The sequence below is a fragment of the Notechis scutatus genome, chromosome 2 (assembly GCF_049901735.1).
Source record: "Notechis scutatus isolate UNSWTSFEM ecotype Mainland chromosome 2, rNotScu1.2, whole genome shotgun sequence".
NCBI lineage: Eukaryota > Metazoa > Chordata > Lepidosauria > Squamata > Elapidae > Notechis > Notechis scutatus.
This window is the reverse complement of record NC_142010.1, coordinates 242,567,005-242,586,229: the sequence shown is the minus strand read 5'-3', so window position 1 is coordinate 242,586,229 and position 19,225 is coordinate 242,567,005. Positions and strand designations below refer to the sequence as shown.

The 19,225-nt window shown below is 40.0% G+C and overlaps 1 protein-coding gene across 1 annotated transcript in view; it reads left to right on the top strand.

The window, feature by feature from the left end:
* The window catches only part of NDUFS4 (NADH:ubiquinone oxidoreductase subunit S4), a 47,823-nt gene extending 30,387 nt beyond the window's left edge, over window positions 1–17,436 (top strand). The window contains exons 3-5 of the mRNA XM_026687391.2: window positions 4,630–4,802; window positions 14,343–14,416; window positions 17,222–17,436. Coding sequence (XP_026543176.1) covers window positions 4,630–4,802; window positions 14,343–14,416; window positions 17,222–17,325 — 351 coding nt within the window. The 3' untranslated portion in view covers window positions 17,326–17,436. The remainder of the gene's footprint in view (window positions 1–4,629; window positions 4,803–14,342; window positions 14,417–17,221) is intronic.
* Window positions 17,437–19,225: the final 1,789 nt, after the last annotated feature.

Below are 19,225 nucleotides of genomic sequence, written 5' to 3'. Positions count from 1 at the left end.
TATCTTAAAATTTATGTTATGCTTTCAACCAATGGTTATATATGTCTATATTATGTTTTATATCAATCTATTAAGTTTCTATCACAGAATTATCTAGTCTATTGCATTACCATGTCTTTTGTCCAATCATTGATAAAACAAATCCCATATCATATAAAATTGTTTATCTTCTTGTTCTTTAATTTCAAATGTCAATTTACTCATTTCAGCACAGTCCATAATTTTCTTAATAACTTCCCCCAGCATAGGTATTTTATTGTTTTTCCAATTCTTAGCAAATACAATCCTAGCCGCTGTTAATACATTTACAATCAAATATTTCAAGTCTTTGTTGTATATGTCCAGTATAATTCCCAATAAAAAGATCTCTGGTTTAAAGTCTATATGTTGTTTTATCATTTTTTCCAACCTTGTGTGGATTTTAGTCCAATATTTCTTTGCGTCCAAGCATGTCCACCACATATGGTAATATGAACCAGGTATCTGATGACATTTCCAACATTTATCCGATTTATTCTTAAACATTCTCGCAAGTCTCATCGGGGGTAGATGCCACCTGTAAAACATCTTATACAGATTTTCTTTATATGCAGTTGACATTGTCATTTTATAATTTTGTGACCACAATTTTTGCCATTTTTCTAAATCAATCCCATATCCAAAAATTTTCCCCCAAGCAATCATTTCTTTAACTTGTTCCTCTTCCAATTTAAATTCTAATAAGTGTCCATAACGTTTTTTAATTACCTTTTCATCAGTACCCATCAAAACTTTATCTAAATCAGTCAACTTCTCATAAATACCTTCTGTTTTAACATCTTTATCAAATCTAGATTGTATTTGCAAATATGAAAACCAGTTCATTTTTACACCTTCTTCTTCCAATGCTTGCATAGATTTAAGTTCACCCTTTTCATTCAATATCTCACCATATCTAACTGTTTGTTCCTTTTTATATATTATTGGATAAGAAAAGGCTTCAATGGTAGATATCCATAATGGAATTTTTAAATAATATTGTCTTTTTATCTTCTCCCAGTTCAAAAACAATGCCTCTCGAATATAATGTCTTCTAAAATACCGCTGTGTTTTAGTTCCCTTATACCAAAGGAAGGCATGCCATCCCAACAGCAAGTCATGCCCTTCTAAGGTCAATAGTCTATTGTTCCATAATGTTATCCATTCCTTTACCCACATCAAATTTGTCGCTTGGTAATACAACTCCCAGTTAGGCAAGGTAAACCCTCCTCTTATTCTTGCATCTTGTAACAGTTTTAATTTTATTCTTGCTTTTTTGCCCTGCCAAATATATTTCAACACAATTCTATTTAAGTCTTCAAAAAACTCTTTCCCTAGTTGGATTGGAATTGTGTGGAATAAATATAAAATTATAGGCAATACATTCATCTTAATTGTAGATATTCTCCCAATCAGTGATAATTGTAAGTTTCCCCATTTTGTCAAATCTGTCTCAAGGACTAGCTTTTGAAGGCTGGGAAACACATTTGGAATCTGGAATCATACCATGGGAATTCTTAACAACTCTGTCGCGAGGAGGCTTATACATGTGCAAAATCATTGTCACTGTGGCCATTCATAAAAATCTCATTAACCAGATGGCAAATGGGAGAAGCCGCTCCTAGCCCCATCTTGCAGCTGCCTTCACCACCACAACTTTATTTTTCTTCTTTTCATTGTTTTAAGATGCATGTGGCTGTTTAAAAAAAATGCACTGGGCTGCAGCTGCACATTATTTCCAAGAACACATCTATGGCTATTGCATCCCAAGCATATTTTATGTATTTTATGATTGGTAGGATGGACAGTACTACCTGTATGTGGAGAATCCTGAATTGTTGGCTGAGAATCTGAAGTGTTTGCAGGAAATGTTAGATTATATGATGCAATGTACGGTATGAAAATTATGTATGAATGATCAAGATAGTTGCTTTGACAGGAGAATGAAGACTAGCAACAGTAATTAGTTTAGTTTACTTTATTGTCATTGCACCTTGTATAACAAAATTAAATACCATCTTCAGTGTACATTATAACTATAATAATAAAACACAAACACACATCCTTCACATTCTATACAACTGAATTGAAAACCCGATATTGCATTAATATTGCACTGTAAAATAGAATTTGAAATAATTACTGCCCTGGGATAGAAGCTGTTTTTCAGCCTATTTATTCTTGTTTTTATTATCCTGTACTGTCTGCCAGATGGTAATAGTTCAAAAAAAGAGTGACAATTTAACTGACTTCCACAGAAAGTACATGAATTTGGAAGGAGGGAGGGAGGGAGGAAGGAAGGAAAAGTGAGTGACTAATTCAAAGACATAATTTTGGTCATATAGAGAGAATGCATGAGGACTGAATCATAAAACCAAATACCTGGAAGCAGAGTGAATAAGTGAAGAGAACAGAAAGAACCAAAAAGTTATAGGGGGATGGAGCTGATTAATCTTATAAAAATGAGGTAAATTTAAAAGAGCAAAAGAGCAACATATGAAGTGATAAATGGGCATGGTCACTGTCACTCATGCCTTAATTACTTCCCACTTGAAAGTGGTGATTGGATGGAGTTGATGAGGTCCTTCAAAAGAAGGGCATGAGAAGTTTAAAAAAAGCAGAGTATGAAGTGGTACAAGGGCATTCTGGAAGAATGAAAAATGTGGGGAAATATTGTGAATAGTGTTGGTGTAAACTAAATTTAACTAATTTTCTTTTTCTCATCTCATGTTTAGGTTTTGTTTTCTTTACAATTTCTTAATACTTTTCTACACTTTGCATAACATAATTCCAAAAGTAAATAGTATGAAGGTTAGATACTTCTATTTTTGTTACTTTCTGTCATTTTTCCTTAATGGATATTTGTGGCATCCCTTTTAGAATCAGTAGAAACTACTTTCTTGTCAGTTACGTATTTATTCAGAGACACACAAATCCTAACTTTAAGAATGTATCTGTGTGAATGTGAATAAATTGCCAGTTGATTTTTATAAACAGACAAGCTGCAACAGTTAAGCCTCGTCTTATTTATACCATAGGGGAAACCAATTGTGTGAAGTACTACAATTGATTGTCCAATCAAACAACCTTTGTGATATTTCTTTTTAAGCAATCAAATAAATGCCCGTCAGTCGGAAGAGAGTGTAGTTTTGTGTGTTGCAACGTTTTGACTAAATAATTGGTGAGTCTTCATATTTTGACTAGTCTGGAATTTAATATAAACACTATTTGTACTCAAAGAAAACATTTATGATTAAATTGTTAAAATATTTTGACAGTTTGCTTTAGGTAGTCTGAGCTCAGCTTTTATGCGTTGTTGTAATTTCCTGTGGGTCCCCCCCCCCCCTTAGTTCTAAATGCAAGACAAACATTTCACACTTGGCTATTGTGACTGATCTCTCGGAGTTGATTTTATAAAGTGAAACAAAAAGGGGAGGGGGGAGTGGAAGACATGCCTCCCCTTTTCCAGGAATGGTCTGCTGAGAGCAGCTTTTAAAGTCTTTGACAGCAGATACACTGAGGTTGGTAGCTGGAGGCTTATTTTTTAAAATCCCAGTGTGCTATTTAAATTTGTTTGCCTCCTTAAATTTAAGTCATGTCATCACTGGTTTGGATTACCTCTGTCTGCCAAGAGTTGGACTTGGATCAGATCAGCCTTTGTTTTGGAGACAGGCAGAAGAAAGAAGTCCAAGCCATTCCCATTGGCATTGTGCAGGCAAAAATCTAAAGTAGGTGGTAGTTTTGAATTACCCTGCTAGGTTAATGTGGTCATTTTGGGAGGAAGCATTTGATAATCTGAGCTTTTGTCAACAGATGTTAGAAGATTAGGATTCAAATTATACAGAATACCTTTTGTATCACCAAGGGCTTGCTTCAAACCTATGCAAAACGTCTGGCTTATTGAGCTTTAATCATATCACTGCAGTTCCATTCATGCAGTATATTACTGGCTAAAACCAGAAATAGTTGTGTTGGCCTATAAGAACTAAAACTAACCTCCAAACGTTAGTTGATACTTCCAATCCAATCAGCAAAATTGCACAAAAATGTGCAAGCTTTTTTGCTTTCCAGAATTCTTCATTCAACTGGGTGGTACCAAAAGCTGTAGATTCAAAATATAAGTCAAGTATGGTGTAGAACTTGGAGGCAAAATATAGAATTTGGAGTCATCACAATTGTAATTGTGAACAGCCACAACAAGGTGGTGGAACAAGGACTACATGTAATGCAAAACTGCTTAGTCATGGCACTGAGATAAATGCATGGTGTTAAGCTTCATTAAGACTTCTGGGGCGCCACACAGAGCTATATGTTTTAGCCTAAACACTACAGAAGAAATGTTTACAGCAGTGCATTGCAAAGGTACCACAGCATGCCTGAGGTTTAAATATTTTCTGTTTAGTGAAAATTTGTAATTCCAGAAAGATTATGTAAGATGCATAAAAGATTTTTGAATTAACCTATACATGAATGATGAATAGATTTGGAAACGCCGTATTTCATTCCTCTCAATGAATGAATTTTCTCAATGAAAACTGACTTTCTCCAAAGTATAGATCATTGGCATTTAAAAAAATGTACTCGTTTATGTCTTCTTTCTTGTTTTCATAGGACATTACCCCTCTAACTGGTGTTCCAGAGGAGCATATTAAAACAAGAAAAGCGTACATTTTTGTTCCAGCCCGTAATGCCATGCAAGCTGGTGTTAATAACACAAAAAAATGGAAAATGGAATTTGATACAAGAGAGCGCTGGGAAAACCCATTGATGGGTTGGGCATCTTCGTAAGTATAAAATAGTTAGCATGTTCAAAGTTTATTATTTGATCAACTAATACAGACATTTACCAAACATGGTTAGATTTTAAAAGTGCTAATAAAATTATGTTTTTGCCAGGGATGATTTTTTTTTATTTAAGAATTTTTAATTAACTTCTAAGTGTGAAATTGGAGTGATTCTCACACTCGAGAAACAGAGTCTCTGGTGGTCGAATGCAGAAATGACCATGTGGAGTTGCAGTAAGTGGGCCATGAAAATTCTAAGAGTCAGACAAGATCAAATTGTTGTTATTAGCTCCATTACATAAGAATCAGTTTTGTCCAGTGATTAAAGCATCAGGCTAGAAACCAGGAAACTGTGAGTTCTAGTCCCGCTTTAGGCATGAAAGCCAACTGGGTAACTTAGGACCAGTCATTCTCCCATGAGCTGTTCAGAGCATCCAGTAGTGGGAGGTGCTTCAGTCTCTGCATGTCTAGGCTGGGCTTAATTTGTGGAACGCTCCTCCTCCTCCACGGTACTCCTCCCCAGCGTTCCCGTTTTGGCTCAGCCTCGTGAGAGATAGGCAGTGCTTGTGATTCTTCCTTGGCCGAAACAGGAAAAATTCTTTCCTTGCAAGCAGGTTTGAAAGTTAATCAGCTTGTCTTTAGAATCCTTTAGCCTTCTAATTGCATTGCGATCTCTTGACGTTGGCTCGCATTACAGAGATCGCTCGCATTACAAGGAAGCGCAATTCGTGCCCCAAAGCGGCGGGAGCCTTTGGTGCTGTTCCGCGCCCCCTCCCCACAACCGATCTTTCTACCCCTGCCATTCCAACAGATTGCCGCAAGGTTTCTTTTACCCGAACAGCGGCGTGAGCTCTTTGCTCCCAACAGAGTCGTATCACCTTCCTTCCCCCTCTGAAGGCCACTTGGGGTGGAGGATTCAAATGCTTAGTGCCTTCCACCCTTCCCGCCGTTTAGCCTTATAGGAAAAGCCATCGGAGGCTATTCCTTCACACGGCGGGAGTTTGCTGCTGGGGAACGCGCCAAAAGATTAACAGCCGGAGGCCATCTTTTCTTACAAGACCTTGTGGCCGTGCTCCTGTATTCCATTTCGTGCTGTGTGAGGTAACTCTGTTCTGAGCAGAGGTTCCCTTCAGGAACACTGGGGACCATTATACCCTCGTCTTGGTTTTTTTCTACATTTGAGGCTATCCTTACAGTTAAATTGTTGGCTTAACCCTCACAGCCCAATCAACCCAGCGGCACAACAGCGAGCACCTAGGCCTGTGTCCGCCTGTGCAGGGAAGCTGTTGAAGGCCTCTACCCTTATCAATCTGGGCCTTCAGGCGTTCTCAATTTGGCTGTTTGGTTTCTCAGCATGTAACATCGTGCCACTTAATTAATATTCATATACATATTGCCATATATGTGTGTGTGTGTGTGTGTGTGTGTGTGTGTGTGTATATATATATATATATATATATATATATATATATATATATATGGTTATATAATAATACAATTATAATTATAATTATAATTAATTAATTAATTTATTATTATTATTATTATTATTATTATTATTATTATTATTATTATTATTATTATTTTCTCTTCGGTATAATATTTTAATATTAATAAAATATTATTACTGAGATATGACTCATTATAGATAGGTATTATTCAAAAAAAAAAGAGGAAAGGGGGCAATAAAAACATCATCAGGGCAACTGGTCTGTCCTCAGATCAGGCCCCTGGGCGTGCCAACCGCCTTCACAGTATTGCATTGTATAACAAGCATACTGCAATTCCAACTTCAATCGAAATGGCAGACAGTAGCAGCTCTCAGACCTCATCCTTGAAAGTCAAAGCCAAATCTCAGCACAAACCTAAGCAAGCTAAAGGGAATTCTAAAACTTCAGAAAGGGATGCCATCAGGTGCCATAAAGCTTTACAAAAACAGATAGATAAGTGCACACGGGAGGCGCACAAGGTCTCACAGGACTTCCCCTCCTCCAGTCCAGGTCCATCTACCTCTTCCCGCCCTCCTCCTCCCCTAGATCTTTCCCTCTCATCCTGGCGCAGCTTGGCTCCCCAAGGCCCACCGACCACGTGAAGGGCTCCTGAAGTTACATTCACTCCGACGGCTGCCAGTCTTCGTCAGGACGACATTCTTCCAGAGGAAGTTCCAGAGAGGATGAAGGCCTGGATGGAGCTGGCAATCTGCCAGGGAATCGCAGCAGGTCTTCAACATGCAGTTATGACCAGGGAATATCCTGTGATCGCCGATCATGATTCACAATTGCTGAGGTCATTGACCAGGTCGGAGCAGCACTATACCCAGGTACATTTACAAAGGGAGGTCCCCCTCCAAGGGCCGACTGAGGAGGAGGAGGAGGAGGAAGAAGTGGATCAAATTGATCAAATGGAAGAGATTGAATCAGGATCAATACATGACAGCAAGCCCCTGTCAGAAGCAGACCCCTTAGAAAGGGGAATGTCTGAGGATGAGGGCCTTGTTCCTGACCAACCTGTTTTTACAGGCTTATTCCGCCCACAACTTTTCAGATCTCTCTTGTTTAAGGCAAAAAATATTGCATGCCTAAACAAGTCGACCCCTTCTACCATTCCAACTCGTTCGGAAGAAGGACCAGAAGATCTAATTTTCAACCAACCAGTAGTCGAAGCAGAGGTGATCCCAGTTCCTCCCATGTTTTTGGACCTGGTACAGAAACAGTGGGCCTCTGCAACGGTGTACCCAGCCCCCACAGGATATGACAGGAAATATTTCAATTTGGCCCCTGATTTCTCAAAATTATTGAATACTCCCGAGGTAAATCAACCTATAGTGGGATTAGCGTCCTCCTCCATTCCCAGTGATGCGCTGGAGGCATTAAAGCTGGAGGAAAGACAGGCCGAGCTAGCCCTACGTAGAGCCCATCAGTCTGACACGTGGGCCATCAGAGCAGCCATGGCCGCCTCCTTCTTCACCTGTTCTTCTCTCAGATGGCTCCGCCTCTTACGGGAACATGTCCCTAATTCCAACCTTAGAGCACACCAAGATATTGCTAATCTTATAGCAGCTGCTGAATTCTCAGCTGACGCAACTTATCATGCAGTCAAGTTTTCAGCCAGGGCCATCACTTCACGTGTCACAGCGCGACGCTTACTATGGTTAAAACATTGGCAAGCTGACTTTAAGCATAAATGCAAGCTGGCTTCATCCCCAATTGTGGAAGACAGGCTGTTTGGCCCTTCCCTTGATCTGCTACTAATTGAAACCCGAAACAAAAAGAAAATTCTTCCTTCCATTTTTCGGAAGTCAGATTCTAGAAACCCTCAGTCCTTTTGGAGGGGATCCTTTTGGCCCTTTTACCAGGGATCCTTTTCACCCAGATACCAGAGACGTCCATCATTCAGACCAGGGCAGCAGCCAGACAGGTCCGACTTCGGGGATAGGAGCAGAAGGGGTGGTCAATCCAAGAGATCCTTTCGGGGACAGGAAACAGGTCCTTTCAGTGTCCAAGATAACTCCCTGGACCTGACCCCCATTGGCGGATGCCTTAAATTATTCGCGGACCAATGGGACTTCTCAACCTCCGATTCCTGGGTCAGAGACATGATTAGATTTGGACTTGCGCTGGAGTTTCAATCCACTCCCCCAGATTTTTTCATGTCATGCCCTCTCTCCAGAGATCCAGTTAAACGTAATCTCATGGAAGCAGCTATCCAACACCTACTGGACATACGAGCCATCCAGCCAGTAGCCACCAACCAACGAGGGCAAGGTTTCTATTCACATCTTTTTGTTGTTCCCAAAAGTTCAGGGGGGTGGAGAGCAATATTGGATCTGAAACGTCTCAACTGTTTCTTAATATATTGCAAGTTTAAAATGCATACCCTGCAATCTATCTTACTTGGAATCAGAAAGGGTGACGTCCTCACGTCCATAGACCTGACAGAGGCGTACCTACATATTGCTATTCGGCCTTCTCACTATAAATTTCTGAGATTCTGTTATAATAACCACCATTTTGAATATGTGGACCTTCCTTTTGGACTAGCTTCTGCCCCCAGGACCTCCCTGAAGGTTCTCGCAGTGCTAGCTGCTCATCTCCGTGATATCCCCGTATGACTCCATTGTTATCTTGATGACATCTTGATTTTGTTATCTTCCGCTCATCAAGCAGTCAAAGATACTCAGAACACATTACAATCCCTACAACAACACGGGTTCTCAATAAATTGGAAAAAGAGTCATTTAACACCATCGACTTGGTTAACCCATCTGGGGGCAGTCATAGATATGGTGGAAGGCAAAGTTTACCTGTCACCAGATAGACTAAATAGCATTCAGCAATTAATCAAGGAGATCAGGGATCTTAAGAGGGTGTCCCTAGCGGAACTATCAAAATTGTTAGGCAAGATGATCTCATGTATCTCTATCATCCCTTGGGACTGGCTCCACACTAGATCCCTCCAGTGGTTCCTGCTCCCGTACCAGCGCTCTGGCCGAAGCAACTCCAAATACAAGGTCAGGGTACCATCAAAGGTCCTCATATCTCTCCTCTGGTGGACTAGACCAGTCATCAACAAAGGCTGCCTCTTCAAAGAGCCACACAGACTTACCATCACCACCGATGCCAGCCTGTTTGGATGGGGAGCGCACGTTCAATTGCTCACAACCCAAGGCCACTGGTCCGCCATAGAACAGTCGTGCAGCATAAATTGGCTGGAGCTTCAAGCAGTACACCTGGCTCTCCGCAGCTTCATTCCACAGGTACGCAATCAGCTCACATAAACAAACGGGGGCACACAATCGAAACATCTCATGCGAGAAGCGGAGCGCTTGTATCGTTGGGCGGAGAGCAACCTACTTTCCATCAGAGCAGAGCACATTTCGGGTCTGTTGAATACACAGGCAGACTGGCTAAGCAGGGCCACGATCAATCAATCGGAGCGGTGCCTCCATCCGACCCTGTTTCAAGAGGCGGTCAGGACATTTGGACAGCCGGTGATGGACCTGTTCGCTTCCCCCCCAACGCTCAGCTCCTGAGATTTTTTTCCAGGTACCCCTCGCAAGGAGCAGAGAACTTCAATTCAGTCCGCTGTCGTTGGCCCCCAGGACTTCTGTATGCATTCCTGCCACTTCCACTGGTTCCCAAGGTCATCCAGAAACTGCTAGACGAGAGGGCAGAACTACTTCTAGTAGCTCCTTACTGGCCCAGATGGCCGTGGTTTGCAGACCTTCGCAGTCTATCCGTATCAACACCATGGAGAATTCCGCCAGCCAAGGTCTCGCTAACCCAGGGACCCCTTCAACATCTGGACCCTCAATGGTTGCACCTGACCGTCTGGATGTTGAGCGGAGTTGTCTGAAGAGTGAAAAGTTTTCCAACAGAGTTATCACCACTATCCAAGCCGCCAGACGCCCCTGAACAACTCGCATTTACAATGCCACATGGTCCAGTTTCTGTAAATGGTGTACCGAGTCTCGAATTGATCCCATATCTCCATCTGTGGCTCAAATCCTAGAGTTCTTGCAAGAGGGACTTGACAAGGGAATATCACCTAATACGTTGAAAAGACAGGTGGCGGCCTTGGCGTCAGTTCTCACTTGTGAAGGTCTACTATCTCTTTCCCATCATCCATGCATACGGAGTTTCCTTTGAGGAGCCACAAATTTATGCCCTTCAGCGGTACACTGTTATCCCACCTGGGACCTTAACAAGGTCCTCGTCGCACTCACTAAGGACCCTTTCGAACCCTTGAAATCGTCAAGTCTCCAATTTCTGACGTATAAAGTAGTTTTCCTTGTAGTGATCACTTCTGCTCATCATATTTCGGAGATTGCAGCTTTGTCTATCAGACAAGATCTTTGTGTTTTCCATTCTGACCGGGTGGTCCTTCGTCCTGATCCTACATTTATACCCAAAATTAACTCGGTTTTTCATAGGGCACAAGAGCTGATACTTCCTAATTTTTGTCCCAGACCATCCCAAGGGTTGGAACTACAATGGCATAGGCTTGATGTGAGGCGAGCATTGCAAATATATATCAACCGCACAGTGGCTTTCAGAAAAACGGAGGCCTTATCGGAAGTTTTTTCAGCCCAACACTCAGGGATGCAAGGTCTCACCTTCTACAATAGGCCGTTGGCTATGGGCCGTGATAGCGAAAACGTATCAGACTCAATCCCTGCAGGTGCCCAGGGGCATAACAGCTCATTCAACAAGGAGCGCCGCAACATCGGCAGCATGGGCCACACAGGCACCAATAACTGAAATTTGTCGAGCCACAACCTGGGCCTCTCCATCACCATTCATTAGGCATTATAAAATAGATGTGTTTGCATCCGCTGAGGCCTCCTTTGGCAGAAGAGTTCTGCAACGGGTCCACAGGGACCAGGAGGAGATTCCAGACCAGACGGAGTCCTTCCCGTAGGACAGGCCAAGCTTTGGTATGTCCCACTACTGGATGCTCTGAACAGCTCATGGGAGAAAGGGCGTTGGTACTTACCTGACACACACGTTCTCTTTGAGCTGTGAAGAGCATCCAGCCCCACCCTTTTTTCCATCTGGTGGGGTCCTGTTTCGGCCAACGAGTTGTTAGGGCATTGAGGACGAGGGCAGTTTTTTCTCTCGTCTTCACCAAAACTGGGGAACGCTGGGGAGGAGTACCGTGGAGGAGGAGGAGCGTTCCACAAATTAAGCCCAGCCTAGACATGCAGAGACTGAAGCACCTCCCACTACTGGATGCTCTTCACAGCTCAAAAAGAACGGGTGTGTCGGGTAAGTACCAACGCCCTCTCTCTCTCAGCCCGTGACATCAGGCTCCAGCCACAACCTGGTGCGTCAGTTCCTGTCCAATCAATTGATCAACACTCAGTTGATTTGAAAAAGCAGACTCTGCACCTATGAGAAAATGCTTCAGAAAGGAAAAAAAAAAAAGCTAGATTAAATTTTACTGATAAAGAAATGAGAGGCCAAAACAGTCATCTTTATTTACTATAGCCTAATGAATCTTAGCCCAGAAACTGGACAATTCACAACAATTAAATAAATTACAATGAAAGATAATAATTTACTAATTATAGATAAAGCACTGATTATGTGGTAATTTGCAGGATCTGATTTGCATTTGACAAAGCAATGTCTGTGAAACAATCCTTATACTCCAGCAAATTTTTGGTTTATCTGTAGACTGGATAAACATGATAAACCCCCCTCATCTTATAAATTCAGTCAGATAGAGCATGCATTCCAGTGAAAGCATTGCTAAAAGTTGCAAACAGATGTGACAAGCCGATATGTATCTGTAGGGATGCTTCCAGCTTAGGTAATATTTGAGCTAGGTTCTTAAAGTAATTGCCCAGGTTCCTTGACTCTTTTACTTTTAGAATTAGGCTGCCTCTTCTTTGGGGACTATGCCACTTTAGATACTGGCTGAAGCAAATTCTTTGGGAACATTCTTGGTTTACCTTATTTTCCTTTATTAGGTAGATTTGTGTCTTCCTTAAGAAAACAAATCAATCTTGATTTCCCTTAGTGCAGCGGAAAGGGATTTTGGACATCGGTAAAAAACAAAAGTTTCCCACTTGTATTATAACTGCCTAGATTCTTAGCTCAAAATTACCTCAGTGTGAGAGTGGATGCATTTTTGTTGCATAATACCATGTGATAGTATCTCCATAGTGCTTTAATAATTCATTAAATTTTATATCAAAGGCTCAATGAAAGACGCTGTTCGGTTTACAATCTGTCTTTGTCTGTCACCTATCTCCTTGCTTTCTAAAGTCAGAAAGTTAGTTCTCCATCAGTGAAGAAAGTACTGCAGATTTTATGAAGATTTAGTTGCAGATGGAAAGGACTTTTTGCGAGGAAGCAATTGCACACTTTTATGACCTTGAGACACATTTTATATAATTTCAGAGCTGCTGTAACAGATTTAGTCTCATAAATTCTGAGAATTCATCATGCTTCCCTTGGTAGTACTAGATGTTCTATTTTAGTGACTGTGGTGATGTTATTCATGAAAGAGATATTCTGAAAAATTAAGTAAGCACATGTTTAACATTTCAGGCTGGACTGTGGGTTTGGATGTTTGGCTTACTCAGAAAATGGAAGGCTAAGAATTCTTGGCCCTTTTGTGGTTCAGCCTCCTCCTCCTCCTTAGAAATCAAAAATCAGAATGCACACAGAAAAATTAGATTATTTTTGTTTCTTTTTTTTTCTGGTGTAATAAATTGCATTTCTAACCCACCATAAGATGTAGTGAAACTTCAGAATTAGAAGCAGGCACTAGCAATTTGTCTCAATTCTTGGAGAGAGAATATGATTTAAATTTAAATAGATAAAAGAATGCATGCAAGGTTGTGTGGTTGTTCTAGCCAGATCTGTGTTTTAAAAATCTCTGGGATTTCCAGCCAGGGCTGAGGCACGCTTGTATTGTGCCCACAAGCTTCCATTCTATTCTGTACCATCTGTTGTTTTTCTTTAGCAACTCTCCAAAACTACTGGATGTGGTCATCCAGGGATTTGGAGTTAAATGTGATCAGCATATGATGACACTTTCCCCTTGCCTTATGAGTCAGGTGAGGCCGTGAAGCTGCTGATTTGACAATGAGCTAGATGGTAGCAAATAAACAGAAACTGAACTCTAAGAAGATGACAGTGCTGTGAGCTAACAGTTTTTGTATTTGTGGAGTTGATAATACTTCTATTCTGGACAGGATTGTCTTCAAGGTCCCAGTATGTCAGCATTAGTACTGTTATTACAGACCCAAATACTTTTGCCCATTTTTGCTATTTCTTAATGGTCTAGATCAGGGGTGTCAAGCTCGTGGCGTCACATTGTTGTCATGTGATTTATCGTGACTTTTTCCCCCTTCGCTAAACCAGGGGTGGGCGTGGCCAGCGCATGATGCATCTGACATATAGGCCATGAGTTTGACTTACCTGATCTAGATATTGAGATGTTTAAGAACTATCCATCAGCATTATTGCAATATATTGTGAGGCTTCAAAGAGTATAGAATATGGTTGTTAGAATTTTACTGGTGAATTTTACCACTCAGTTTCAGAAGCAGAAGGTTTGCCCATTGATTTCCCAACTCCATTCAGAGTGTTCATTAAAGCCCTACGTGGCATCTTACTATTGTGTCTGTCCATTAAGAATCTCTGTTGAAACTTTCTATGGAGATTCTCAGTCATCCAGGTCATGGTTGTACCAAAAGTGCTTTTTCGAAAGGCAGTTGGACTTTCTTGTTTTTTTTTCCTTGAAAACGTTTCGCTTCTCATCCAAGAAGCTTCTTCAGGTCTTGAATCTTTGGTCCAGTTGTTTTTTAGAGAAGCACCTTTGTGTGCCTTTTCTCTCAGAGATACAAAGATAATTTATAGGAAGAGGATTTCCTTTAGGCCAGAGCCATGACTGTGCCACTTTGGCACTAGAAGAAACAGATGGATCTTAATAGTTTTTCTGAAATCATAGTGCAACTTTTAAATGTTTTACCTGCAATTTCCATTATGTAATTATGTAATTTCCATAATGTTTTATTACTTACAGAGCGGATCCTCTATCCAATATGCAACTAACTTTCTCTACAAAAGAAGATGCTATTGCATTTGCTGAAAAAAATGGTATGTACAGCAGCAATCAGAGTACAATTGATGAGTGCATGCTTATTGAATGAGAGGGGGAGTTTGAGCTACTAGCAGAAAAAAATGACAGTGGCATGGGACTGAAATTTCATCTTGGCAGATGTGTTCTGTTGAGTGGGTAGCAGTACTAGTATAAATAGTGATGCACAACAGGAACTGCTATAGAACATTCAAATATTAACATTATCTTATATTGTTTGAAATTGAAATTAGGATGAACACTAGATATCGTTAATAATAAAAAAATATTGAACCTCATCAATAGTAAAAATTATTCAGGTGTCCCTTCCTAGACTCATGTCACTCCCGTTTTCTTAACCATCCTTACTCTGGTTGGCTAACTTGGCAAAGAGTGATTGGTGTCTTACCTTGCAAACATCCTAGGCAGATTTTTCACTTGTATATGATTTATCCTGGAATATTGATACCAAAAGAGGGTGTGGTGGTTCAGTGGTTAAAAATGCTGAGTTTGTCATCTGGAAAGCTGACAGCCCAGGTTTGAACCTGAATGCCACATGACAGGGTGAGCTCCCATTACTTGCCCAGCCCCTGCACACTTAGCAGTTTGAAAGCATACAAATGCTTTCAAATGTGAGTAGATCAATCGGTATCACTTCAGTGGGAGGTAACAGTGTTCTGTGCCCCCTTGGTGTATAGTCATGCTGTCCACATGATCATAGAAATGTCTGGAAAAACACTTAAGAAATGGAGATGAGCACCCCATAAAATTAGACACAACTGGAAAAGGGAAATCTTTACCTTTATTGATACCAAGCTGTGGTGCTCGGTATCATGGGGGTTTTGTATCCAACATTGTCTTCATCAAATTATGACACAATTTTACCAAGATAGGCAGGATGGCTGTGCCATAGTGCTAGTATTGAGAAACACATTTCTTACTGGCCCTACATCTTTGGAGGGAGGAGCCTTAGTGTCCCTAATGAGGTCATGGGGAAGGGGTGTGTCTGGGTATGGTAGGATCCATCGGTACTAAATGGTCCTGCAGGTAGAAAGCCATTTTGGCTTTAGAGATTAAAACCAGCACCAAGAAACAAATACTTAATAAGTAATTTGATCTGTGCATAATAAATATTTGTAATAAATATTGTTGCTTTTAGTGAGAAGATCAGCCATTGGATCAAAATCTAAACTGGGGGTCATCTGCCTCCATTTTACAGGACCCAAAATGTTGATTTAGCAATTCTCTTAACTAAAACACATTGAATATGTTACGCCTGACATCTTAAATAGACTGAGAACTTTTAGGGAGTACTTCTTATAAAGCATTCATATCCCATAAATGTTGGTGTTAAACTAAATCTCTACATTTTACTTTATCTCATTTCCTACAAATATTTGACAAGAAAATCAGTTTGCTAAAGTGAGAACTAAGAACATTGGCCTAATTCCAGTGAATGCAAGTGAGAGATGTTTTACCATCTGCCTGTGCCAGGGCATCTTTATCTAGGTTTACAAGTCTCACTTATTCCATGATTAGGCCCCATGAGTGCAGAGATTCTCAGGCAGATCAAATGATGCCAAACCCTGTGATTCTTTATGTGCTTGTTTCTAACACTCTGCAAACATGCAGTTATTAAATTCAGTTTCATTCCTGAATTAGAGTCAAAAGTTGAAATTATCCCTAGGCGCCTAACCTAGGTTTGCCTTCTTGTTTAATATATATTTACTTCAGAACAAATTTTCTTTAAATTATTCCTAATAGCACATAATGTTGACAGTATATAGGCCAAAAGATTTAAAGAGATCCAAGTAGGAGATATTTTATGCATACAATTAATAATCATATTAAACAGTTGTCATGTTGATATATTCTGAAATACTTTCTTCTGACTCAAGACTGTTTTTGTTTGTTTTTCATAGAAAGGAGTTAGCTGTTCCTCAAAAAATATAGGTCTGAAACTGTGAAGCTTCTCTAGGTTATGTCTTGCATATAAAAGAGAATAAAAAAAAAAAAGATTGATATCATATCCTCTCTCATTCCCATTCCCTGAGAAAGGTGGCTTTCTCAGAAACGAATGCAGAGTGTCAGTATTGCACTTTTACTGGGATGTGAATAGTCTATTAATCACAATTTATCCTTCCTTGATCCCATGTCTCTGTCTCAGACTGCCCATTCCTTTCTGCCTCTGTATGGCTATCATCATGCAAATCCATTTTCTGAATGTGACAAAGAAATATATTCGGAATAAGGTTTATAGCTGGAAAACAACTCTTTAAAAGTCATTATATCAGGCAATTTCATTTGTTTTAAATGTGAAGCTATGGAAAAATTAGCAAGATTCCTGTTATGTGAAGCAGCTGATTCTGAATTCAGGATCACATTCTAAATTCTCCAAAGCTCACCTCTTTGTCCTTCTTGCTTCCTTGTGGCATTGGGGTACTCTGCTACCAGGCATATTTCCAAAACTTGGCTTGACATCTGATAGAGAGGTGTGAATGCATAAGATTACAGACCTTCATGTGTCAACTGTCAGTCCTGGTCCATCAACAGGAGTGGTGAAAGTTGGAACATACAGTGCCTGAGATCTGACAAACCTGGGAACAGGTGTAGGTCACATTTAAGACATATCTGTCTTAAAGGATTATTGTTCACTGCCTTTTGCAATAGAATAAACTAGTAATTGCATATTGTATATCAAATATGTTGGTATTTCTTCTCTGTTAGCTCTTAAAAGCTTGAACTTGCTTTTGTTTGTGTTGCACTTGCTCAGTATTATCAGCTATATGTGTGTTGTTTAGAATTCTCAACATGTTTTTTCCTAGGCTGGAGCTATGATGTTCAAGAGCAGAGGATTCCAAAACCTAAATCCAAGTCTTATGGCGCAAACTTTTCTTGGAACAAAAGAACAAGGGTGTCCACAAAATAGGTTGGCATTGGTTGTCTCTGCATCTGACTGTGAATAAAGTCAGCTGTGCTGTATTTATAGTCCATGTATAATACATCTCTTAATCTCCTAATAAATTTGACCTTTAAACTACTCATGCATCTTGTGGTGTCTATTTAAAATGTTTTTGATGTCTCCAATTGAACCTGTTACAAACTTCCCTATATTTAGAGAGGAGATTTGGGGTGTTCATACCTCTAGGAAATTGCTGTACGTGGAATTCATTAAAAGGAATGTTTGAAATGAGCCATAGCATTAAAGACCAAGCCTTGGCTTTTGAATAATTTTATAATTCAATATCTATTCATATATATACATACATACACACCCCCAAATTTACATTCTTCTGGCCATTCTACCTTAAAATGATGAAAGATTTTATATTCAGAACTTGAAGGCATATGTAAGTGTGAAAACCTATCAGGATCCAAGTAAAATTCTGTGTTCCATTAGTACAAGAGGAAAGGATACATCCTACCACCCTGTTGTGAATATTGCGACATCTTTTCCAGTCAAGAATTGCTAAGGGTGTTTTGGAAAGTTCTCTGCAACTAAGTCAAAAATATCACTGCTTTATTCCAGCACTTCTCAGAGAGACAGTGGCCAGTGTTGCTTCTCAGTGTAGCATCAAGGCAGGCACCAAAATACAAGACCATGACATTTACAGAATTGCAACAAATGGCTTTTGTAAAACTCAGCAGCTTCTTTCTCAAGGAGTAAGTGCCACTGCAGCCTTCTGGCACTTCAAATCTGGAAGAAGGGATTTGGGGAAATTAGTTATGACTTTTCCTGCTCCTCCTCAAAATTGGGGCCAAAGCCTTAGTCGTCATGCTGAACACCAGGAAGAAGGCAGTGCCTCTTGTAATCCCTAAAATCAAATCACATCTGTAATAAAGTCTGTAATAAAAACTTTTGTAATACAAAGGCAGCCAACTTACTTGCAAGCCTAATGAATTCAGCTGAATATTTACAAATACAGGTAGTCCTCAATTTAATGACCACAATAGAGCCCTAGATTTCTCTTGTTAAGTGAGACATTTGTTAAGTGAATTTTGTCCCATTTTACAACCTTTCTTGCCACAGTTGTTAAGTGAATAACTGCTGTTGATACGTTAGTAACATAGTTGTTAAGTGAATCCGATTTCCCCATTGACTTGACTTGTCAGAAAATTACAAAAGTTGATTACATGACCTTGAGACACAGCAACAGTCATAAATTGCCAAGTATCTGAATTTTGATCATGTGATTATGGGGATAGCAACAGCACTTACATTTTTATACCGCTTCACAGTGTTTTACAGCTCTTTCTAAGCAGTTTACAGAGTCAGCCTATTGCCCCCAACAATCTGGGTCCTCATTTCACTGACCTCGGAAGGACAGAAGGCTGAGTCAATCTTGAGGAAGGCTGAGTCAACCTTGGATGCTGCAAAAGTCATAACTGAAAAATCATCATAAGTCACTTTTTCCAGTACCATTGTAACTTTGCATGGTCACTAAATGAACTGTTGTAAATAGCTCACATGTGATCCACATCAGTCTCAAACTGGAAAGAATCACACACCGGGTATGGTTTCTACATTTGTCAAGTTAAAGATTTAAACAAACTTGATTTGCAAGAGGAAAAAAATTCCCATAAGACTCCTTGTGTGCTATTGACAAACTTAGAGAAAAAGCAGATTTCCTTCTTTTAAGGTTCTGAATTTTGAAAGCTATTTAAATCATATCATCTAAAGGTTTGCAGCTTTATGGCATTATTATAATTACATTTCAGGTATTAATGAGCAATTTTAGACAACTCTACCTTTTCAATGAAATTGCAAATGAAATTTCTTCAAGGTATTGGTATAGGGAAGAAAAAAAAATCCAAATTTAGATGAACAT